At 47.9% G+C, this 24,369-nt stretch overlaps 1 protein-coding gene across 4 annotated transcripts; it reads right to left on the bottom strand.

The window, feature by feature from the left end:
* Nucleotides 1–448: 448 nt before the first annotated feature.
* LOC100217236 ((DL)-glycerol-3-phosphatase 2) lies at nucleotides 449–22,990 on the bottom strand. Of its 4 annotated transcripts, XR_004852976.1 has the most exons (8): nucleotides 22,815–22,946; nucleotides 22,464–22,688; nucleotides 21,953–22,013; nucleotides 21,679–21,826; nucleotides 21,447–21,523; nucleotides 21,192–21,372; nucleotides 16,706–16,825; nucleotides 449–827 (listed from the first exon to the last, which is right to left on the bottom strand). XR_004852976.1 is itself a non-coding variant. In NM_001366164.1 (6 exons), the coding sequence occupies exons 1-6, from the start codon at nucleotides 22,918–22,920 to the stop codon at nucleotides 21,249–21,251; spliced, it is 741 nt and encodes a 246-aa protein (NP_001353093.1). In that variant the 5' UTR covers nucleotides 22,921–22,952; the 3' UTR covers nucleotides 20,689–21,248. The 4 variants fall into 4 exon arrangements, 3 of the variants coding, with proteins under 3 accessions (XP_020400505.1, XP_020400504.1, NP_001353093.1); NM_001366164.1 differs by lacking the exons at nucleotides 449–827; nucleotides 16,706–16,825 and having other exon boundaries at nucleotides 20,689–21,372; nucleotides 22,815–22,952; XM_020544916.3 differs by lacking the exons at nucleotides 449–827; nucleotides 16,706–16,825; nucleotides 21,953–22,013 and having other exon boundaries at nucleotides 20,664–21,372; nucleotides 21,679–21,749; nucleotides 22,815–22,990.
* Between the last annotated feature and the right edge of the window lie 1,379 nt (nucleotides 22,991–24,369).

Raw genomic sequence — 24,369 nt, 5'->3', positions numbered from 1 at the left:
CTTGCGTTGAACCTGCTGCTGAAGGATTTCCAGATTTTGAATCTCCTGATCTAGATCATCCTCCGGATGTGTTGGACTGGTAGCCTTCCTCTTCTGGCTTCGTGCCTCTCTAAGAGAAAGGACGTCTTGATTGGGGTCCAGCGGCTGCAGCGTGCCAGCCCCTGGTGCTGAAGCCTTCTTCGGCGGCATGACGAAGGTGATGCTTGCCGAAGGTGTTGAAAAGCTCAAGAAATGGAAGTGAGTTCACCGGAGGTGGGCGCCAATGTTGGGGACTTGTTCTCAAGTGCTAAGAGTTAAGAACAAGGCAACATAGAAAATGTTAATCGTTAACGCCCTTCGTCCTCCGAAGCATTATTTCCCCTAGGATATAATGACTTACGGACGAAGGTTATGAAGGTCATACCTTCATAAGTTCAAACAATGACGAAGGATGAAATATAAAGAATATAAAAGAAAACATGAACAATCATTTATTATTATTGAGCATAAACAAAAATATTATTGAACTACAAGTGTACCTTCAATCGGAAGGAAATGACAATACAAGCGTGACGCAAAAAGCGAATGCCAAGTCAACGTGAACAGTACGGGGATACTGTTCACCTATTTATAGACACGGGACACAGCCCTTACAAAATTACATTCATGCCCTTTACATTTTATAATAACTCTATAGTAGTCTATCGAGGTCTGAATAGCCTTTTCATCTTTAAGTCGGTTCCACTCTTTGCTGTTACGCCGAAGCTTTCCGGCTCAACACCTTCGGCTCTGTATCAAGCTTCGTATTATTCCGGTCTACTGCAATGCCGACTTTAGTCCGAGGGTACCTGTTCACACATTGTACTACAGAAATACTGTTAAATCCTGTTTTTTGAGGACCTTCGGACGCCGAAGGTCCCCAACAAGGTCCAGAATAATTAAAATATGCCCTGGACAAAAATAACAAAAGTTGGGGCAAAGGGGTCACTTTGCACTACAACTCTTAACTAGAGGTGGGTTCTATCCTAAGGGTCATTTTTGCTGGTATCTAAAAGTAATAACATGCTTCTGTGCCAAAAATCATAGAAGGATATTTGGTGGTTATTTAGTTGTGATTTTCTAAAGTTTAATGTTAAAAAGGCACTTACTACTATCTTGTTATTTGAAAAATGTCAAACAACAGATTTCATATTTTTCCTATGTTCTTAATAACAAAACATTAGTTATCCCAAGGTTTGGGGTGTTTTCTCCTTGGGGTTATTTTTCTAGGGTTTTTCTAATTTCTCTTTGTTTTCCTAAAATAAAAGGTGTCTCATTTATTTTGTACTAAACAAGGGTATAATAAATTTTTCTAGTGAACTATACTGAATAAGTAAACTAACAAAAATGTGGGTGCTCCCTGGTTCTTTATTTAAACCACCTTTAATATTTTCTCTAACTTTAGGCTTAAAATGATTTAAATGGTAAACTCTACCTTAACTTGGTGTACAGAGGGGTTTATTATTTTTGAACATGTTAGGAAGTGATCAAGTACTTCTCTAAATTTTCTTAATCCTAGTCAAATAGTGTAGCTATTTTTCCTTATTTCTTTTAGCTTTTGACCAGTTAATCATTTAAATCAAGACTTTAAAGTTTCCTGTAACACTTAGGGGTTTTATATTTTTCCTAAGTAGTTTACATTATTTAGGATCTGGAAAAATTGGTTTGACTTGATTTGGGTAAACCAAACTGAAGTTATGAATTTTTCAAGTTCTGTTTGGATGTAATTCAGAATATTTTAAAAGGTTTCCTGGAAAACTACTTTGCACCGAAGACCCTGTATTCTTTCTAAATCAATCCATTCATTTCTACCCCTGCGCTACTATTCCCCTGAGTCACTGACAGCGCACAAAACCCCTTGGCCTTTCCTTCTTCTTCCCCGAGGTCCCTCCCCGTATGTAAACAGTAACCGCGGAAAGAAAAAGGGCGACGCGGCTTACCGGCGGCGAGAGAGGACCGGCGAGGGGCGGGGTTGGCTTCGGGAGGTCCTGGCGGTCACAGCGAGGTACGGCTCGACGGCGGTGGTGGCCGGAATCGGCCGGTCCACATACGCAGGCGGGTGAACTCGTCGGCGTCGGGTGCTCCGGCTTAACCACGACGATCTAGTTCAATTAAACGGCACGATGAGCTCCATGGGATGACGTAGAGGCTATGTGCACAAAGAATCGAAAAATGGTGCAGAGATTTACCCGGTCTACGTTCACCGGTGATCGGGTGAAGTCCGGCGACCGTGGACTGGCTTCTCCGGCGAGGCAAAGTCCGATTCCTTGCTCGGGGAGCTTCACCGAGGCATGCACGGTCTCTTCCGAGGGTAAGGCGTGGCTGGGAAGGGCTCTGCAGGCCGGTCGACGGTGGCAGGGGATTGGGTGACCGCGGGCACGTCGTTTGCAGGGCAAACGCCGGTGATCTCTGGCTCCGGTGAGGTGGAGAGCACGCTGTTGGAACTTGCTATCAATCGCAAGGAGGCCAACAAGGGTGAACAGTGGTGACAGAAGGGTTACACGTGAGATGGCAAATAGCTCTGTTAACCAGGCCTCTCACGGGCACTGTGCGGGGGTATTTATAGGTACCTGAACGCCCAGCGCCTTGTGTTAAGGACGCATGTGCCCTCAGCTACCTAGTTTATCCCCAGAATATTCCCATAAAGCAGGGTTACAGACTGTAATTACAGGGATGCCTTTACAAATTAGGCCCGTAACACGCGGCGGCTACGTAGGGCCCGTTACAATGGGCCGGATCGCACGTGGGCCTCTGAGCTGGACGAGGCCGCACTGTGGGGTGCCTTCGTCGCCGGTCTTCGTCTGGTGCCGATCAAGCGAAGGGTGCCCCTGCCTGTTTTGTCTCTCAGAGCAGCGGCTAAGCAGCGGAGACTTCGAGCGAGGGGTGGCGTTTCTGCCTTCGCTCCAACATTTGCCCTCCGAGGGACCAGTTCGACAAAGTCACCTGGTGCCGAAGATGTCGCTAGATGGCGGAGACGCTGCCCTCGCTCGAAGTGGTTCCGCGGGGGTTTTTGATGTGACCGTTGAGTGACGGCGTACTGTTGGATTGCGGGTTTCCCGAAGCGCCACGCCCTGTTGGATTGCGGGTTTCCCGAAGAGCCGCGCCCTGCCTATAAAAGGGGGCGGGGGCCGGCGCTTTTTGAACTTTACTTTCCGCGCTCCGCGAAAACCCTAGCCGCTCGCCGCCTTGCTGCTCGTCTGCCCGCCGTGCTCTTGTTCGCCGGAGATCTGGCGCGAGTGAAGCAGACTGCCCGCCGCTGCCGACAGTACGTAGCGATGCCGTCCTCCTCTTCTTCCGCTGCCGCTACGCCGCCGACCGGTTCCTCGCCGCCGGCCGCCGCCTCGTCGGAGGAGACGCTGGGTAGTTTGATGGCGGAGGAGTTGCGCACCGGCGATTCTGTTGATTTCGCCGTGTCGCGAATGACGTCAGCCCGCGTTCAAGATATGCAGCAGTTGGGCTACTTTGGCGGCGGAGTTGCTCGTGCTCCGGGGACGGAGGAAGTCCCCGAGCCAGAGGGGGAGTTGGTCGTTTTCGAGGCGTTCTTCGCCGCCGGTCTCCGCTTGCCTGCGCACCGGTTTGTTGGCGAAGTCCTACGTAGATTCAACGTTCAAATACATCAGCTGACACCGAATGCCGTGGTGGCGCTGTCGAAGTATGTCTGGGCGACGACTTCGTACGGCGGGCAGCCATCGGTTGAAGTTTTTGCGAAGTATTATTGCTTGCACTGGCAGAAGAGGATGATCGGGGACAAAGTTGCTCAGTTTGGGTCATGCACATTCACGCCGAAGACCGGCAAGACTACTATGCAAGTGGTGGAGTTGGTTCCATGCGCCCGCAACAAGTGGGGCAACTGGAATGAATTTTGGTTTTACGTTGCTGAGGGTACCGTCGAAGGCCATGAGGGACTCCCCATGTCCGAGATGTGCTCTCATTTCTACTCAGCGTATCCGCCCTTTGAAGTGGCAGAGGAGGATGCGGACGAAGGGGCCCTTCGGTGCGCCGCTGGCCAGAGCAGTGGGCGTGATTTAGTTGAAGAGTTCGTGGCGTACGGGGTGTGGCCCCTGGCGCACGGTTGGGCGCTGGGCGAAGTGTGCCCTCGCCAGATGCCTTTTCATGGAGGAAGGGTGGTGCGAAGCCCTGCCTTCGCACTGAATCTGCGAAACCGCGACCCGGCCGCCTTTGTGCGCGATGCGGAGGATGGGGCGGTGCGGCTCGTGGGACGTTACATGCCGAGGACGGAAGGCCAGCGCAGCTTTGATATCCGCGGGTCAAATGACCGTCTGAATAGGGTCTTCGAATTGAACCAACTGCCGTATTACGGCTATCCTGGTCAAGACGATGCGGACCGCCGAGGGAAGAAGCCGGTGGTGGAGACTAAAGACGACCCTGCGCCGGCGGCCGCCCCATCCTCTAAGAAGAGGAGACTAGGTACTGCCATGGGAGGACTTGGGGTTTCCGATGGCTTTGCTAGAGAGTTGATGAGGACATGCGCGGCCCCGGGGGAAAGGATGTCTTCGCCCGAGCTCCGGGAGTCTTCGGCTCGGATGCTGGAGGTTACCGGGGGTTGTTGGCCTAGGAATGTTCCTATCCCCCGCGCGGCCAGCGGGGACGTTTTTACATCTCGCATGGTTCGCAAATGGAGAGTTTTTCCTTACGGGCGGAATATTGCTGCTGTTGTGTCGGCAGTGATGGACAAGGATCGCCAGGGGGCTGCGCAAAAGCGCCAGGCGGCTGTCAGGCTTGTTGAAGCCAGGCCGAAGAGGCAGCGGGGGTCGACGAAGGCTGCGGCCCCCGGCGGAGGCAAGCCGCCGCTGGCGGCGAAGTCGGGCGTTCCTGCATCCAGCAAGGCGCCAGAGGCAGCGGCAGGCGCCGGGGGCTCCAAACCGGCGAAGGCTGCGCCGCCGCCCAACAGGGTGGCGGAGGCCGCGAAGGCGGCCCGAGCGTTGCCGTCGGCAGGCAAGCGTGTCGCCGACTTCGCCACCGACATTTGTGTGGAGGACTATCTTGGTGGTAAGTCGCTGGCTTGTGTTTTTTTTAATTCGTTGATGCGTTGCAGGGTCGGACGAGGGCCAGCTTGCTACAGTTGCGCCTGCCGCGGCGATCGCGACGGCCGCCATAGTGCCGAAGGCGAGGGGCGAGGCTCGTGGCTCCGGAGGCGAGGTGTCGGCCCTCGCGGTTGTAAGGGACGAGGCGGGCGCAGCGACCCGCCGGCTGAAGGAGGTGACGGAGGCGCTGAGTCAGGTCCGCTGAGCTATACTCTCCCCCCCCCCCCTTCTTCTTTTTTTTAACGAGCTACGGCCTTACATGTGCTCTGCAGGTGGCTGACTTCGCCAGCCGTACTGCGTCGGGGGCCCTCACGGCAGCTGTGTCTGCCGAAGTCGAGAGACTTCGGACGCAACATGCTGACGCTGTCTGTGAGAAATCAGCCACCGACAGCAAGTGTCGTAAACTGACGGACAAGGTGGCCGCCTTGGAGAGGGAGAAGGCTGACCTCCGGCGCCAACTGGCGGCGGAGAGGAGGGAGGCCAACGAGGCTATCGCCAAGGAGCAGGCTGTGCAGGCGGAGGCCAAGCTGGCGCGGGCGGAGGGCAATCTTGCCAAGGAGCTCGCCGAACATCTGCAGGAGCGGCTCACCGCCCTGGAGAGCCGCGCGAAGGGGGCCGAGGCCGCGATGCGTGCGGAGGCCGAACGGACGCGCACGCAGCTTATGGATACATATCGTGAGCTGGGTGCGTGGACCGGTGACTTCGAGGTGCCGGACCGAGAACCCGGGCTTCGTTGTCTGCAATGGGTGCAGGAGGAGCTGCAGGAACTCCCCGCTGTCATGGGGGGTTTATGTCGTACGCCTCCCTGGTCACCTGCGAGGGGGCGATGAACGCGCTCTCCCGCGAAGGGTGCCGGCACTTCGAGGTCTTCGACCAGGCGGATGAAGATTTTGATCGAGATGTCTATAAGGTTGAAGACCTCATGGTGAAGGATTCTGTCGGGGCCCTCTACGACCGGATGTGGGGTCCGCACGGTCGCGAGGTGGTCAGGGAGCGGGCGGAGACGGCGATGGCTCAGGTAACATTTCTGTTTTTTTGGCGTTTGTTGGATGTGGGGCGTGCGTGTGTTTGCTGAATTTTGCGTGTTTTGTCTTAGGCGTTGCGTGGCGAGCGGGTGGACGACTTCAGGGCGTTGAACAGCGCGCTGCCTGACCCGGAGCCGACCCCTGCGGAGGCCGTGTCCGGGGTCGCCCTGGAGCCAACCCCGGAGACCGCGGAAGACGCGCCGGATGCCCCCACATCCGCAGCGGCCGGCGAAGACCTGCCCCCGAAGGTGGCCGAGGACTCACCTGATGCCGCCGCGGCTGCTGCGCCGACTGCTGAAGATCCCGCGGTCGTGGCGGCGGAAGCAACAGCGGAGGCGGCGGCGGAGCCAATGGCGGAGGCTTCCGCAGCGCCAGGGCCCTCGCAGGTGGTGTAGTGGGTGTATAGGGTTGGGGAATTTTGGATATGTTGCTGAACTTTGGTTGCTGCGCAGGTTCAAGATTTTGGGCCTGCGCACGCAACCGCTACTACTGAATTTTTGGCGGCTTCGACCGCGGAGGGTGGTAATGAATATGGTGGATCTGCATCTGAGTTTGCTGATTTTACTGACTCTGAGAGCTCGGTTGAGTGGACTGAGGAGTCGTCGGAGGAGGACTTGGACTATTTTTGCGGCCTTGGACGTGGCTGCGGCGGTGGCCTCGCCACATGCCGCGGACGCGCAAGATGTGCCGGGTCCTAGCACCGGGCGCCGACGGCGAAGGGCGGTTGCAAAGCGTAGGGTTAGTGCGGAGGAAAGAGCTCGGCTTCGTGTGAGTAGGGCCGGTCAGCAGGAACTATTGTCTTTGCCTGCCGTTGTACTTGGGATAGGTCCCTGCTCGGAAGTTAGCTGGCCAAGGCGTCACTTGCAGGTGTGGCGCCAGGGGACTTCGCTCGTCGAGGTAGTTGACCCCTTGGAATGGCGCGCCGTGCTGGAAGGTGTAGTCATGTTGGGGGAAACGGGGGTTCTCCGGCTGCGCTCGGTGTTGCAGGGGTGGGCCATGCTGCAGGCCGAGGTGGCCTTCGCGCGTGTCTTCCGGTTGTGCGCGCTGCTGGAGGGGTGGTTCTTGCTGTAGGCCAAGGTGGCCTTCGCGCTGCATCAGCGCGATCTCGCGCTCGAGGTCTTGGGCCTTCTGCTCCTCGTCGCGTATCATTTGCCGCACCTTGGCTAGTGCGGACACACGCTGGCGCTTGGCCTCCAGTATCTCTTTCTGCCTCTGGAGATTGCGGTTCTTGAGGCGCAGGGCGCGCAGCTGTAGTTGTTATTCTGTTGAGACGCTGAGGACCTCGCCGTCCCTGGTGAGGTCCGCGCCTTCCAGTGGGGCGAAGCCTGGGGGCGGATGCGATTGTCCTTCGGGCCCGCAGGTGCGGAAGGTGTCGTCTTCACAGGTGCGGGGAACATTGTCTTCAGTGGGCTCTTGGTGGGTGGATTGGGTGAGGGTGAGGGCCTTGCCCTTTCTTGCGGCAAGCAGTGCTGCCTTCGCAGCCTCGTCAGCCTTCGGGTTAGCTCTCTTGGGTGCCATCGCGGGTGGTTTTGTCGTAGCACGAACGGTGGGCGCCAAATGTTGGAACTTGCTATCAATCGCAAGGAGGCCAACAAGGGTGAACAGTGGTGACAGAAGGGTTACACGTGAGATGGCAAATAGCTCTGTTAACCAGGCCTCTCACGGGCACTATGCGGGGGTATTTATAGGTACCTGAACGCCCAGCGCATTGTGTTAAGGACGCATGTGCCCTCAGCTACCTAGTTTATCCCCAGAATATTCCCATAAAGCAGGGTTACAGACTGTAATTACAGGGATGCCTTTATAAATTAGGCCCGTAACACGCGGCGGCTACGCAGGGCCCGTTACAATGGGCCGGATCGCACGTGGGCCTCTGAGCTGGACGAGGCCGCATTGTGGGGTGCCTTCGTCGCCGGTCTTCGTCTGGTGCCGATCAAGCGAAGGGTGCCCCTGCCTGCTTTGTCTCTCAGAGCAGCGGCTAAGCAGCGGAGACTTCGAGCGAGGGGTGGCGTTTCTGCCTTCGAGCGAAGGGTGCTCCAACACACGCGGGGGAGTACGGTTGAAGCTTCGGTGGGCTTTATAGGCGCGGGCGCGAGCAGGAGACACGGGCGCGGCTCGGCGCGGGGCACGCGGGGTCGGGCGTTGGGCGTGCTCTGGCACGCTCAGAGCGCGTTGAACAAGTGGAAGTGTTCTTCTGCCCTTGTTCAACAGCTCGCCGAGATTGCAAGCGTGCGAATCTTGGCAAAAATCCGGCGCAGGCCTCCTCCTAGCACCTAGGGCTGTCTCTTATATGTGAGTCCCCATGGCAGATATGCCCTAGGTACGAAGATTTGTGGATGCCAAATCTGGCTTGTCCCTCTGCCCACCTCACGACAAAAGCCATGCCAAATCTTGTCAAACGTCTTGGGCTTGGTTTCAAACTTTTCCAGTGGGTGCCTTAGGTGGTATGACACATTTTTGGTATACAACTCAAGTGGTTTTGGTGCCATTTACTGAGTGAACACGGTGGATATTTAGATTAGGTTTAAAATTTGACATAGAAAGAATTAGAGAGCTCTAGTGCTCTCTCCACTTAAAGAATGAATTTGGGTTTTTAAGGGGTCTTTTTGTAATGTTTCCTCTCTGCATTTTGTAGATTATAATGTTACTTAAACTTTGGCTAAGGGTTAACTCATGATTTGCACATTTGCTTAACTTTCCCCCCCTTAAATCAGGGTTTTGGGGAGATAAGGGCTCAAGGAGGGTCTAGGGTTTAATCTTCTCTTGCTCAAGGTGATAATTGCATAAATGCTTGGGTAATGCTTTTGGTCATTAACATTCTTGGTTAATACATGGTTCCCAAGGTTTTGGGGCTCCCTCTCTTCCACTTAACCACATGAGATAACAGGTCATAGGTGCAAGTAGGGAGTCAGGGCCTTGGTAGCACCTGGGGTGTTACAGCCCTCCCCCCTTAAAGGAATCTCGTCCCGAGATTTTAGGTAGAGTCCTTTGGAGGGGCGCCATGAAGGTGCGTTGGTGTGTTGCTCCTTCTTTTATCCAAGTTCTCTAGTTAACTGCTCTTTGAATGTCATTCTCTTTGCGACTTCAGAAGGAAGTCCTTTTTGAGTCATTTTCAAAGCTTACACTACCTTTAACATTTAAGTTTTTCTTATATTTAGATTCAAAGGGCAGGTGGGGGTGGGTTTTTGATTACGTACCGACTCCTTTGGGCAGAATGTCGGGGAAGCGAGAACGTAGAAAATCCTCAGTCTCCCACGTAGCTTCTTCTACTGAATGGTGACTCCACTGAACCTTATACATTCTGATCGACCTTGCCCGCGTTGATCTCTCCTATTGGTCCAATACCTTTACGGGGTGCTCTTGATAAGACAAGCTTGGTTCTATCTCAATTTCTGGTTCAGGTAGCACTTCAGTGGGTAAGCGGACACATTTCCGTAGCTGGGATACATGGAACACATCATGAACTGCTGACATGTGGGGTGGCAGCCTCAATTGATAGGCTACGGGTCCACAAGTGGCTTTGATCTCATAGGGTCCAATGTAGCGGGGAGCTAACTTGCCCTTGATTCCAAATCTCTGGACACCTTTGGTGGGTGACACCTTAAGATAAACATGATCTCCCACATCAAACTGCAGAGGCTTCCTTCTTTTGTCATGATAGCTCTTTTGCCTGGCCTGAGCAGCTTCTAGGTTCTTCGTAATAACTCTGACCTTTTCCTCTGCTTCAAGTACCAAGTTTGATTCGAATATTTCCCTCTCTCCAGCTTGTGACCAATTCAGCGGGGTTCTACATCTTCTCCCATACAAGGCTTCAAAAGGTGCCATTTTCAGACTGGACTAGTAGCTGTTATTATAGGAGAATTATGCCAAAGAAAGACACTTGTCCCAATTTTTACCATAGTGTAGCACACAGGCTCGCAACATGTCTTTGAGGATTTGATTTACTCTTTCTGTCTGGCCATCTGTCTGCGGATGGTATGCTGAGCTTCTTATTACATGGGTCCCAAGTGATTCTTGTAGCTGCTCCCAAAAGCGTGCCACAAACAGTGCTCCTCGGTCAGATACAATGGTCTTCGGAATGCCATGCAAACGCACTATTTGATCGACATAGATTTCTGCATACTTTTCTGTCTTGTGGGTGGTGTGTACCGGCAAGAAATGAGCTGTCTTGGACAATCTGTCCAAAATGACCCAAATGGAATCGTGGTGCCGGGAGGTATTGGTCAATCCCATGATAAAATCCATGCAAATGTCCTCCCATTTCCAAGATGGTATGGGAAGGGGTTGCAAAGGGCCTGCTACCTTCAAATGACTGGCCTTGATTCTCTTGCAGGTGTCACATTCGGATATATTCTTGGCTATTTCCCTTTTCATTCTGGTCCACCAGTATAAGGATCTGAGATCATGATACATCTTATTGCTGGCCGGGTGTATGGAGAATTTTGAAAGGTGAGCTTCATCCAATATCTTCTTTCTGAGCTCAGGGTTCTTGGGAACAACCAATCGATCTCCAAACCATAGGATTCCTTTGCTCTCCTGACGGAAGCATTTGTATTTTTCTGCTTTCTGCTTGATCATTTCCTTAATGATCTGAACACCCTTGTCTTCAATCTGTGCCCTGACTATTTGCTATTGTAATGTGGGCTCCACCGAGATATAATTTAAAGCACCCAAGGACACAACTTCTAGGTTTAGTTTGCACAACTCATCACATAGGGTGGTGACTCTTGCATCCATGTTCATACAATTGCACTGGGCCTTCCTGCTTAAGGCATCTGCCATAACATTGGCCTTCCCAGGATGGTAATGCACCTCCAAATCATAGTCCTTGATTAGCTCTAACCATCTCCTCTGCCTCATATTAAGATCCGCTTGAGTGAAAATATATTTGACGCTCTTATGGTTAGTGTAAATGTTACAGTGAGCTCCCATCAGGTAATGTCTCCATATCTTGAGAGCATGAACCACAGCTGCTAATTCTAGATCATGTGTGGGGTAGTTCTGCTCATGGGGTCTAAGTGCTCGGGAGGCATAAGCAATTACTCTGTTGTCTTGCATTAAGACACATCCCAAACCAGTACCAGAAGCATCACAATAAACCTCAAAGGGCTTGGTGTTATCAGGTTGAGCTAGCACTGGAGCTGTTGTCAAATGTTGCCTTAGCGTATGAAAGGCATCCTCACACTTCTGGCTCCAATCATACTTGACTCCCTTCTTCAATAGTTCAGTCATAGGTTTGGCAATTCTGGAGAAATCCAGAATGAATCGTCGATAATACCCTGCCAATCCCAGAAAACTCTGAATCTATCTCACTGTGGTAGGAGGTTTCCAATCCATTACCTCTTGTACCTTCTCAGGATCAACTGATACCCCATCCTGAGAAATTGTGTGACCCAAAAATTTAATTTCCCCCAGCCAAAAATCACATTTAGACAATTTGGCATAGAACTGATGGTCACGCAGTCTCTGAAGTACAGTATGCAAATGTTTAGTGTGCTCGGCTTCATTCTTGGAATAAACCAGAATATCATCAATGAAAACCACCACAAATTTGTCCAGCTCTGGCATGAATATTGAGTTCATCAGGTACATGAAATAAGTCGGGGCATTGGTCAGCCCAAAAGACATCACCAAAAACTCATAGAGCCCATATCTAGTAGAGAAAGCCGTCTTCGGAATATCACTGGCACGGATCTTGATCTGATGGTAGCCCGAGCGAAGGTCTATCTTGGGGAACACTTTGGATCCCACCAACTGATCAAACAAAACATCAATGCGGGGCAGTGGGTATTTGTTCTTGATGGTTACCGCATTGAGAGGGCGGTAATCAACACACATTCTCAAACTCTCATCCTTTTTCTTTACAAATAGGGCCGGACATCCCCATGGTGAAGTACTTGGGCGAATGAACCCCTTGTCCAACAACTCTTGTAGTTGCTTTTTCAATTCTGCTAACTCCGCTGGAGGCATCCTATAAGGCCTCTTGGATATAGGAGCAGTCCCGGGTTGCAATTCAATGGCGAACTCTATGTCTCTATCGGGTGGCATCCCTGGCAATTCATTCGGAAAAACATCTGGGTAGTCAAAGACCACAGGGATTCTCTCAACTGGGGACTCTATCATGGTGAATGCACAAGAATGGGTACAACCCTGATCAGGCAAATATAACGTGGTTTCACCACAAGTCGGTGAGTGCACCTCAATGGCCCTAGCTACAATATCAATTACTGCCTGATGTCTTGTTAACCAGTCAGTTCCCAATATGATATCCACGCTATCTAAACACAATATGAGGAGGGTGGTTTTAATTATCAGACTACCAAACTTTATAGGCACATGTCTGTTGATTTGATAGGTGGCAACCCTGCCGCCTGGTGTTGAAATTGTAATTCCCCCATTGGTGTGGTGAAAAGGTAATTGGCACTTGGCACTAAATTTTGCACTGATAAAACTATGTGATGCACCAGAATCAAAAAGAATAATTGCAGGATAATTCAAAACTGAAAAGATACCAGTCACAACGGGTGCTCCCTCTGGAATATCAGCCATGGTGGTGAAGTTCAGCCTGCCTTGCCGCACTTGCACCTTCTGCCTCTTGCCTTGGTTCTGGTTGGCATTCTGCCCCTGCCTCTGATGGTTTCTGGGGCAATTCTTGGTATAATGTCTGGTGTTACCACAAGTGAAACACATGTTGTCATTGGCCTGACAATATTGCTGCTGCTGTGGCTGATTGTTCCTCTAAGCTGGAAACTGGGTGCGGTTGGGTGCCTGCTGCTGCTGCTGCTGCTGTGGTCGGATCACCCAACGTCCTTGCTCCTGCTGAGGTCTTCTGTTCTGAGTGTCAGACACGATCCTGAAGCGCTGTGGCTGAGCTGAAGGTCCTGCCACAGGGGTCTTCCTCTTCTTCTCTGCCTGACGAGCTGTGATACAGTCCTCGTGAGAAATGGCCATGTTGACTAACTCATTATAGCTGTAGGCCCTGACTGTGTTGAGACGGTCACAGAGCTTAGTGCTGAGCCCCCTCCTGAACCTATCCCTCTTCTTCTCGTCATTGTCTGCGTGATATCCGGCATACTGGCACAGGTCATTAAAGGCCTGAGCATACTGTAACACCGTCCTGTTTCCCTGAGTGAGTGCCAGAAACTCGTTGAGCTTGCGGTCCATAATGCCTGCTGGTATATGGTGCCCCGTGAAAGCTGCCTTGAACTCTCTCCATTCCACTTCATGGTCAACTGGCTGCATAGCAAGATAGTGGTCCCACCATGTCCGCGCGGGTCCGCGAAGCTGCTCGGTGGCGAACCTGACCTTAGTCACCTCTGAACAAACTCCATGGAGTAGCGGGAATTTGGATTCCACTACTCTCAGCCATACATCAGCATCAAGGGGGTCCTCTGCCCTGGTGAACAACGGTGGCTGGGTATTGAGGAACTCCTGATAAGTGGCTGCTGTGGGGTGACGCTGATGATCACCACCACCATAGTGCTGAGGTGGTGGCTGACGCTGAGCTAGCTGTCTCAAAATCTCGTTCTGCTGAGCCATCAGCTCCTGTAGAGTAGGAGGCGGCGGTGGTGGTGGAGGAACGCGCTCATTCTGACCACGACGCGCTCTTCCAGCCATCTGAAAAATCATGTATATTCTCAATACAACATTTCTGAGGTTCAAGGTTCAATCGTGGTGAAAGAGTCAAAAGGGTAAAACCAATATATATTTTGCATAATTATAAAAGATTCCACATGGCCTAAACTTTTTCTTCTTAAATTAAGACTGATAGCATTCATCAACCATGCTTCCAAAAGAGTTTATCACGATTACATCAATAACTCAAAAGACTCAACTCTATCTAGCCTAGTACCCCAAGGGTGCAAAAGCTAAGCTAGCTTCGAGGAGTCCTACCATCACAGACTTCTAACTCTATCCTTGCGACCTAGTGAGCAAACGAGGCAACGCTCGACTCGGGGGAAGGTGGTCTCCCTGAGCCAACAGTGTCTAAGCTGGAGGCAGGCTCCTCTCCTCCCTTGATGTCGACATCCTCGTTGGCCTCCATGTCCTGGATCTCCTGGTGGTGCATATCGAAGTGCTGGTTAGCCTCTGCAAGCTGCTGCTGGGTGTTGATCAACTGATCCTCGAGAACCTCAATGGTGTTCTCCCTCGTTCCCACTAGCTCCTCAAGCTCTTGGATCTCATTTGACAATTGTTCCACCTGTAGGTCTTTTTCCACCATCTCAGTGGACAAGTCAACCACAAGTTCCTCTCTGTTATCCAAAGTGATCTTGGTTGCCTCCAACAATGCCATTAGATGGGACATTGCCTCTCCACGCATCACTTGCAGACGATACAAGGCATTCATGCACCGCACCGTCAAGTGAGCAGTCTGACCTGGGTAGATAGCCCAGATATCCTTGGCATGCTCCACTCCGTCCTTCCACATTGGGTCGTCCTCCTTCTCCGCGGGGAACAAACCAATGGAGTGAGTGGATAGCTCCAAGGGGTGGAATCCGCATAAGGTGGTCAGTCCGTGAAGAGCAATTGCCTCCATAGTGTCCTCAGTCCTGTATCCAAAAGACTCAGAGTCCAGCGAACGCTAGCCTGGCTGTAGGGGATGAGGCTCCAGGGTCATCCTCACCCTACAGCGGGGCACTTCGTGCTTCTCGAACAGCTGCACCGCGTACTGGGGAGGTGTCGTGTAACCAGCTCCCTGAAGTACCTCCCACAAAATACGGGGAAAACCCTCTCGTGCAAGCCCGTCAGTGTGGGACTGTGCATCCTCTTTGTCCGAGGATCCGTGAGAAGTCATCTGTGTACGGTTAAGCGTAAGTAAAAGAAAAAGAATTATAAAAAGAAAAGGGATCACAACTCAGCCTCTCTATAACTACGACAATGGTACTGGGGTACTTAGTTTGTCATCATTTTGTATTAAAGTTCTTACCCAATTATCCATTAGTTTATATAAGGATGCATGCATGCTCGTCCTGAATGGCCTCACATCAACGTAGAGGGAATAGGGAGGAACTCCCATCCCTTATAGTAGCCTGTAGGGCTTACTCAATCAGTCACCTAGCTACCCCTCTATCATCCTAAGGCTTCACGTCCTAGGTCTATCCTGATCGTCCTACGATCTATCCAACATTTGTTTCTACCAAGTTTTACTTTGGAAAAGAATGGTATTTATAGTTTATTGATTCCTCTGTGGTGCTACAAGCTCCGATACCAGCTGTGGCGGAACTGCCCGAATTATTCCAACTTAAGTGCCCAAATCCCGCCTTGGAGGCTAGACCACACTTAAATGGGAATAACCTGTCAATCCCTCGGATCCAGTCCGACTAGGCCACTAACAGGATCAAGTACCACGTACTCACTCGATGGTGAGGCACAGAGCAAATACAATAAAACATAAAACCATACATTAAGGAGTATTAAATTTATTACATCATCATCGGAGTTTTTGCAAAAGTAGTCATCATTGTTCGAAGTGCAGCGGAATAAAACTAACGGTAAATAAACAGAGAGATGGGGAAGCCCGTCCCATCACTCCTCAGGCTCCTCCTCAGCCGAGGTAGGGTCCCACTCGACAGTCCAACCCGGTGGCAAGATGGACGGCCAAGTCACTCCAGCAACCATGTCCTCCAGAGAACCTATAAAATTATGCCACAAGCAAGGCTGAGTATACTAATACTCAGCTAGACTTACCCTGTGTGAGGAGTCTACTCCTCTACCTCTAGACATGCAGCTGTTTGGCTGTGGGGTTTGGTTGCCAAAAGCACTAGCTGAGTTTATAAATCAAATTTTAGCTTTGTCAAGTTTTAGTGTGACTCTCTTAAGACTAGATGTGTACTATCTACTCATTCATGGTATCAATCAAATTTAGCAATCAACATCTTTTGCCACATCATCACATTTCCACTTGTTACTCAATGCAGTACAATGGATCAAGCAGTCTCATTAGCTGCGAGAAGCAGACGATTCGAATTGAGTTTTTAAACCTTGCAAGGTAAACCTAAACACACGACGTGGCGAGGCACTCCGTCCCCACACACATCAATCGTCCCCATTGATTCCCTGGCAACAGATCAGGGCTCACCGCCTTGGCGTACAATGCCTTACTAACCCCGACTGCCGTCGTGCAGTGACCGCACTTGTACCCACCATAACCGGAATGGGAGACCACGTCTCAGGTCGCGTGAGGGGTAAAGTCTATGGGCAGGTTCACTCAGGTACTAGGCTTACTGATTTACCATATTTCTCGGCATGTGTTTAGTACGTTCAAACGCTTGACACACGGTACCACACCTTAATCCTTATTCCAATTCCCATCTCGTAGACAACGTATCCCCATGGACCGTTGTCCACAGACCACCATCATTATGATACCAAAATGGATACAACCAATTCCTGACCTCGCGCGAGTGCTAGAAAAATCACTCGACTTCTACCGAGATCCCTATTTAGCAAAGCAGCTACTCGACCTAGCATACTAGTATCCATCTCAACAAGGATTCCTGAGTTCATGCAACTAGGGTTTCAATCAACTCCTACACTTAAGTGCACAATACAAACCTACAAACATTAAGTGTAGTAAAATATCATATAGAACAGGTTATGCATAAAATCGGGGCTTGCCTTCCAAAGCTGGGGCAGGCAGATCCTCTGGGGCAGGCTCTGGTGCTGGATCCGGGGCTACCTCCTGAGTAACTCCTTGCTCCGGCACGAGGATGTATTCTCCATCGGCGAGGTTGCAATCTATCAAATGCAATGAATAAGAATATGTATGCCATGATTATGCAGGATTTAGTAATCATTATGCTAAGTGAAAGAAAACTAAGTTAGTTAGTAACTTAGGTTTTCCTGGTTATACATGGCTCTTAGTGGTTTATGCATATCAACTTTAGGTTTGAGTTTTGCCTAGGGATAAGCATAGTGGATTGAAACTTGGATTTCCCTTAGATGTTTTAGTAGGCATTTAAGGGGTTTTGCTGGTTGGGTTATGATGACATTAATCTCCATTATTAATTTTCCTTTTTCATTTTCTATTTATGAATTCTAGTGTGGGTTTGAACTACATCAGTGATTTAACTTTTTCTAAAAATTCTATAAAAATTACAGTGGGTTACTATTTGTCACTGCGGGCTGTCCTAAAAATTTGAGGTCCAGAATAATTAAAATATGCCCTGGACAAAAATAACAAAAGTTGGGGCAAAGGGGTCACTTTGCACTACAACTCTTAACTAGAGGTGGGTTCTATCCTAAGGGTCATTTTTGCTGGTATCTAAAAGTAATAACATGCTTCTGTGCCAAAAATCACAGAAGGATATTTGGTGGTTATTTAGTTGTGATTTTCTAAAGTTTAATGTTAAAAAGGCACTTACTACTATCTTGTTATTTGAAAAATGTCAAACAACAGATTTCATATTTTTCCTATGTTCTTAATAACAAAACATTAGTTATCCCAAGGTTTGGGGTGTTTTCACCTTGGGGTTATTTTTCTAGGGTTTTTCTAATTTCTCCTTGTTTTCCTAAAATAAAAGGTATCTCATTTATTTTGTACTAAACAAAGGTATAATAAATTTTTCTAGTGAACTATACTGAATAAGTAAACTAACAAAAATGTGGGTGCTCCCTGGTTCTTTATTTAAACCACCTTTAATATTTTCTCTAACTTTAGGCTAAAAGGATTTAAATGGTAAACTCTACCTTAACTTGGTGTACAGAGGGGTTTATTATTTTTGAACATGTTAGGAAGTGATCAAGTACTTCTCTAAATTTTCTTAACCCTAGTCAAATAGTGTAGCTATTTTTCCTTATTTCTTTTAGCTTTTGACCAGTTAATCATTTAAATCAAGACTTTAAAGTTTCCTGTAACACTTAGGGGTTTTATATTTTTCCTAAGTAGTTTACATTATTTAGGATCTGGAAAAATTGGTTTGACTTGATTTGGGTAAACCTAACTGAAGTTATGAATTTTTCAAGTTCTGTTTGGATTTAATTCAGAATATTTTAAAAGGTTTCCTAGAAAACTACTTTGCACCGAAGACCCTGGATTCTTTCTAAACCAATCCATTCATTTCTACCCCTGCGCTACTATTCCCCTGAGTCACTGACGGCGCACAAAACCCCCTGGCCTTTCCTTCTTCTTCCCCGAGGTCCCTCCCCGTATGTAAACAGTAACCGCGGAAAGAAAAAGGGCGGCGCGGCTTACCAGCGGCGAGAGAGGTCCGGCGAGGGGCGGGGTTGGCTTCGGGAGGTCCTGGTGGTCACAGCGAGGTACGACTCGATGGCGGTGGTGACCAGAACCGGCCGGTCCACGTACGCAGGCGGGTGAAGTCGTCGGCGGCGGGTGCTCCGGCTTAACCACGGCGATCTAGTTCAATTAAATGGCACGATGAGCTCCATGGGATGACGTAGAGGCTATGTGCGCAAGGAATCGAAAAATGGTGCAGAGATTTACCTGGTCTACGTTCACCGGCGATCGGGTGAAGTCCGGCGACCGTGGACTGGCTTCTCCGGCGAGGCAAAGTCCGATTCCTTGCTCGGGGAGCTTCACCGAGGCATGCACGGTCTCTTCCGAGGGTCGGGCGTGGATGGGAAGGGCTCTGCAGGCCGATCGACGGTGGCAGGGGATCGGGTGGCCGCGGGCACGCCGTTTGCAGGGCAAACGCCGGTGATCTCTGGCTCCGGTGAGGTGGAGAGCACGCGGGGGAGTACGGTTGAAGCTTCGGTGGGCTTTATAGGCGCGGGCGCGAGCAGGAGACACGGGCGCGGCTCGGCGCGGCGCAGGGCGCGCGGGGTCGGGCGCTGGGCGTGCTCTAGCACGCTCAGAGCGAGTCGAACACGTGGAAGTGTTCTTCTGCCCTTGTTCAACAACTCGTCGAGATCGCAAGCGTGCGAATCTTGGCAAAAATCCGGCGCAGGCCTCCTCCTAGCACCTAGGGCTGTCTCTTATATGTGAGTCCCCATGGCAGATATGCACTAGGTAGGAAGATTTGTGGACGCCAAATCTGGCTTGTCCCTCTGCCCACCTCGCGACAAAAACCATGCCAAATCTTGTCAAACGTCTTGGGCTCGGTTTCAAACTTTTCTAGTGGGTGCCTTAGGTGGTATGACACATTTTTGGTATACAACTCAAGTGGTTTTGGTGCCATTTACTGAGTGAACACGGTGGATCTTTAGATTAGGTTTAAAATTTGACTTAGAAAGAATTAGAGAGCTCTAGTGCTCTCTCCACTTAAAGAATGAATTTGGGGTTTTTAAGGGGTCTTTTTGTAATGTTTCCTCTCTGCATTTTGTAGATTATAATGTTACTTAAACTTTGGCTAAGGGTTAACTCATGATTTGCACATTTGCTTAACCTTCCCCCCCCCTTAAATCAGGGTTTTGGGGAGTTAAGGGCTCAAGGAGGGTCTAGGGTTTAATCTTCTCTTGCTCAAGGTGATAATTGCATAAATGCTTGGGTAATGCTTTTGGTCATTAACATTCTTGGTTAATACATGGTTCCCAAGGTTTTGGGGCTCCCTCTCTTCCACTTAACCACATGAGATAACAGGTCATAGGTGCAAGTAGGGAGTCAGGGCCTTGGTAACACCTGGGGTGTTACAATAAGTTTAGTTCATTTTCTAATGTTCATAAGAAAAGTTAAATTACATCGCATCCTCTAATTCAAAGCTATAAAAACATCTAACTAGCATAATCTTCAGCTTTGCATCCTTTATCAAGTAAATTAAAGTGTGGAATTGAGTGTGATTTTAATGAATATTTAGGCCTTTTCGTGCCTCTATATGAGCTATTTCATGCCTGCCTTAAACGGTCTGTGTCCATGCCTGCCCGTGAGCCGTGACCTCGATCCAAGCACAACCCAATGCATTGGGCAACCCGATGCGACAACAAAATATTTTAGGTTGTGATGTGCCTGTGTTGTGTTTTTTTCGTGCTTCAGGTCGACCCATCAGGCCTCATCCAACACCTATAGGCAGAAGGGCCTGTTTGACAACAATGTTTATCAAAACTATGATTTTACAATAATATACTTTGTAATTGTGTCGATAATACCGTAGTTTTGGCCAGCTCCAAAAATACCATGATTTTAAAAAGACATTGTAAGCCTATTAGACAAAAATAGTTATGCCATGAAAACTTTGGTTTGGAGTGGAGTTTTCAATAATCCAAAAATATCATAATATCTAGAATATCATGGTTTTTAAAATATAGTTTTCAGAAATATAACCAAACAACTTATGCCATAAAATATTTTGGTGTCACTAAAAACCATGGTATTGCCTAAAAACCTATAAAAATACTTTACTCCCAAACAGATTCAGATGAGTCTTTCATTGTATGATAACGGACTGAAAATGACATGAGAATAGACATATTGTTTTTATTACTATGCTCATGTACAATGTGTTACGTTTAAACACGATTAATCTATCTTTAAACGTCCTGGGCGCTAGGCGCTAGCCTAACGCGTGCATACCAACGGTGTTTTCTTGAACCTTGTATTAAATTTCAACAAAGGAAATTTCTACTTATGGGGAGTCATAATATTTTCTGTGGCAAGCAGGTAGAAAATTGAAAATTTTGCTACTAATTCCAAAATCAATTGAAATTTCTATTAAAATAAAATTTATATATGAAGAATGTTTCTTAAAAATACTGTAAACTGCAGTAGCAGCACAGATGTTTAGTAGTAGTTACACCAGTATATTACTAGGCAGAAACAAAAAAAAAACTTGACCTGCGGGGGGTAAGACAGCCCCCGGGTATTGTATTAAGAAGAAGACCTTCTCACACAGGTCAAGAAAACCCCCGAACCCCTGCCCCACCCATACACAGCGGCATCGAAGCCCATGTGAGAACGACCACGACCGGGGCTGAGCCTTAGACCTGTGCTTTGGCGTGGGACAGACGAGGGGATTTTTTTAACCACAGCCTGAAATTTGCTCCCACGGGGAGTCGAACTCAGGACCTGAGGAGTGCTACTCAGACCACCTAACTAACTCAGCTAGAGGCCCTTTCGCTACTAGGCAGAAACAGGTGTGTTCCTTTTTTTATGTTGAAATTTCTAACTATACGCAACCAAAAAATTTTCCCTAATATGAATACGGGCGTTTACTGTGTGGTTGTAGGGCTTGTGTGTCTGTGAAACATGCTTGATGTCTCTGAAAATAATCTAATCCACAAAAGGTGGCAGGCCCCATTCGCTAGGATTGAATTCCAATAGTGAAGTGAGAACTTGGTCAGCTCCTTTGTGATGTGAAACATCTAGCCTTGGATCTGGAACCATCACCACGTGCCTACAAAAAGATTAAAAAAATTGTAATTTTGCTATCAAAGGGTGCCAAATTATGCCAACACAAAAATCGCTTACATTCCTGAAGTTTTGGCTGCTGCCACACCCAACGGTGCATCTTCAAATACCAAGCAATTACTAGGTTCTACATTAGCCTGAAGATAATGCGATGGCATCAGGGGAGAAATGATGTACTCCCTCCGTTTCGTTTTAGTTGTCGCTGGATAGTGCAAAATTGAATTATCCAACGACAACTAAAAAGAAACGGAGGGAGTAGCATTCTAACAGGCCTATATTGTCGTTCCAATACCTCAAATCTTCTCATAGCAGCAAGGAAAATATCAGGAGATGGCTTGCCCGCCTTCACTTCTGGATCATCTCCTGTGACAATATGATGCATCAGAGAAAATATGTCCTCGTGGTTTTGTGTCTTCAGTGCAAAGTGATGTTTATGGGTTCTGTAAAGGCACAGCAAACAAGATCACTCATGGGATTCTAATTTAAAGTATAAGGCAGTAGGAGCATTCAAGAATGGACTGTTGAAAATTAAGACTAAATGAATCATACACATGCTAAGAAATTACCCTGTTGCAACAGCTATCGGTATTCCATTTGTGTGGAGAAGATTGATCAAACGTAGCAGACCTGCAAGAAACAATTCAGGGTCTGTTTGGGAACACACTAGGATCATTCAGAAGGCAATTCAACTTTTTTTTAAAAAAAATAAGAGGTGCAAACAAATTGGTTTGAACTTAACTAAATGTAGTGTAACACGCCATGTCCAAATTCCAGTGTGCCCACAAAGATAATAACGAGTAGGAACAATAGTAAATAAAGTAGAAACGTGGCTCTACCGCTCTAGGACAGTACTAATTGAAGTGTGGCATTTGCACATAATAATTTTTTTTTAAAAAAAACCTTCTACTTCTGCAATGCATGACGTTTCTCTCTTTTTTTAGATGTCATTTTCTAACAATTGTACAGGCCAAACAAATTACCATGACAGAGTACTCAATCATGCAATCATGTCAAATTGGTGTAGTTATCGCAGAGTACTCAGTCAAGCAACCATAATAGAGTACTCGTCTTGCTCACCTGGCATGGCAACGCAAGTGGGCAAGAGCTTCTTGAGCATGGTTTCGCGTTCCTCCAGGAACTGCTCCGGGGTGAGCAGGCCGGCGAGGCCGAACTCCTCAAACAAGATGCGCGTGGACTCGGCCGTGGTCTTGCCCATCATCTTGGCCTTCACGGACCAGTCGAACACCTTGCCGAACCTCATCAGGATCTTCTCCTGTACCGTTGTGTAGAACCCCTCCGTATCTGCACCAGCTCGCAATGGAGAAACCATCGTGAAATTGGAAAAGAATATCAGCCACAGCACATCTGCATCTCGCGGCCAAAAAACAGTGAAGGGAAGCAAACGGGAAAGTGGAGGAGAAAAGATACCGAGGAGGAGGCCGTCCATGTCGAAGATGACATGCGAGATGGCGGCCCTTGTTTGCGGCGGCGGCGCGGGCATCGCGTCAGCATCTCCGGCGTCGGCGGACGGCATTGACTGACGCGAAAGAGATCTATTGGTGTGGGGATCTCGTCTGATGATTGGTTTCGTTCTTAGAGCATACGATGCCTCAAACTAACAATGTCTCAAACTGGTATTTTAAATTGAAATATAAAACTCTTTGCAAAAAAAAAACTACTCCAACATTAACTCATTATATAAAATTTGGTCAAATAATTATAATACACCCTCTCAAATAACTCAAATATATTACACTATAGTGGGATGCTCTATAATTTAGATTTGAGGCTTTACCGTTGAAGCGAAATATTTTATTGTTACTATAAATTTTATAAAATATACTTATTTTAAATTATAGAGTGTTTTTATAAGTCATGTTGTTGGAGATGTTTTTATACAAAGTTGGTTGCTACTCTCCGTCCGTTTATCTTCCTAGGTTTAAACTATTTCAATTTTAACCACAAAATTAAATTATTTAAAAAACATGATAATTCAAATCATGATGAATCTTGTAATTTTACTTTGGAGCAATTACGTCTGTGTCCCTACTTTGTTATTAAACTGTAGTTTTGACCTCCATTTTAGATTTTGTGCTATTGTCCTTCATTTTTCAAAATGAAATTGTCATTTGCCTCTAATCTGTTAACACCATTTAACGGTGTTAAGTTTTAAAGAAAATGACAAGTATACCCTTACACCGTTAACACCAATTAAGCAGCTTTCATCAGCACATGTATGTATTATTTTAGCTTTCATCAGCACACGTATTCAAATCTGTACAAAAAAATCAAATCTGAAATTTTCAGCCGCACAAAAAATATTCAAATCTGCAATTTTTAGCCGCACAAAAATTCCAGCAGCACAAAAATCCCTGTAATTTTAGCAGCACAAAAAAAACTGCAATTTTTAGCAGCACAAAATCCATGTGATTTTCAGCAGCACAAAAATTCCAGCAGCACAACATTTTCAACATTTGAAATCTGAAATAATTTGACAACATTTTTCAGCAGCACCAAAACACAAAAATTCAACAATATTTCAACAGCATTAATGTCATACACCAACACAAAAACATAACATTTCACAATGTTTCATGTCATGTTTACATAACAAATAGATCACTTTCAAAGACCAAACCCGTTGGAGACTTGTTCTCAAATGCTATGAGACAAGAACAAGACAACACAAAATATTAATGGTCAAAGACCTTCGTCCTTCGAAGCATTATCTCCCTTCGGATATAATGATCTTCAGACGAAGGTCATGAAGGACATACCTTCATCGTCTCAATATTATAACAATGAAAGTATAGGCATATGAAACATGGAAAATAATGTGAATAATCATACGACATCATCAAAATATTTTTATTATATCATGAACAATATGAACAATATTGAGTTACATTTGTACCTTCAGCTTGACAGAAGGTGAAAATTCAGATGACGTGCAAGTGAATACCAGTCAGCGTGAACAATACAA

The sequence above is a fragment of the Zea mays genome, chromosome 10, assembly GCF_902167145.1.
Source record: "Zea mays cultivar B73 chromosome 10, Zm-B73-REFERENCE-NAM-5.0, whole genome shotgun sequence".
Taxonomy (NCBI): Eukaryota; Viridiplantae; Streptophyta; class Magnoliopsida; order Poales; family Poaceae; genus Zea; species Zea mays.
Note: the sequence above shows the minus strand (reverse complement) of the source record. Positions and strands in the feature narration are given on the sequence as shown.

What these genes read in the sequence shown, in the direction of transcription:
- LOC100217236 (XM_020544915.1), bottom strand. Translation starts at nt 22,920, where the DNA reads ATGCCGTCCGCCGACGCCGGAGATGCTGACGCGATGCCCGCGCCGCCG. An exon ending in CACTTGCGTTGCCATGCCAG is followed by an intron (nt 22,014 to 22,463) that starts GTGAGCAAGACG and finishes TGTTTCTTGCAG; the next exon opens with GTCTGCTACGTTTGATCAAT. An exon ending in CCGATAGCTGTTGCAACAGG is followed by an intron (nt 21,827 to 21,952) that starts GTAATTTCTTAG and finishes GTGCCTTTACAG; the next exon opens with AACCCATAAACATCACTTTG.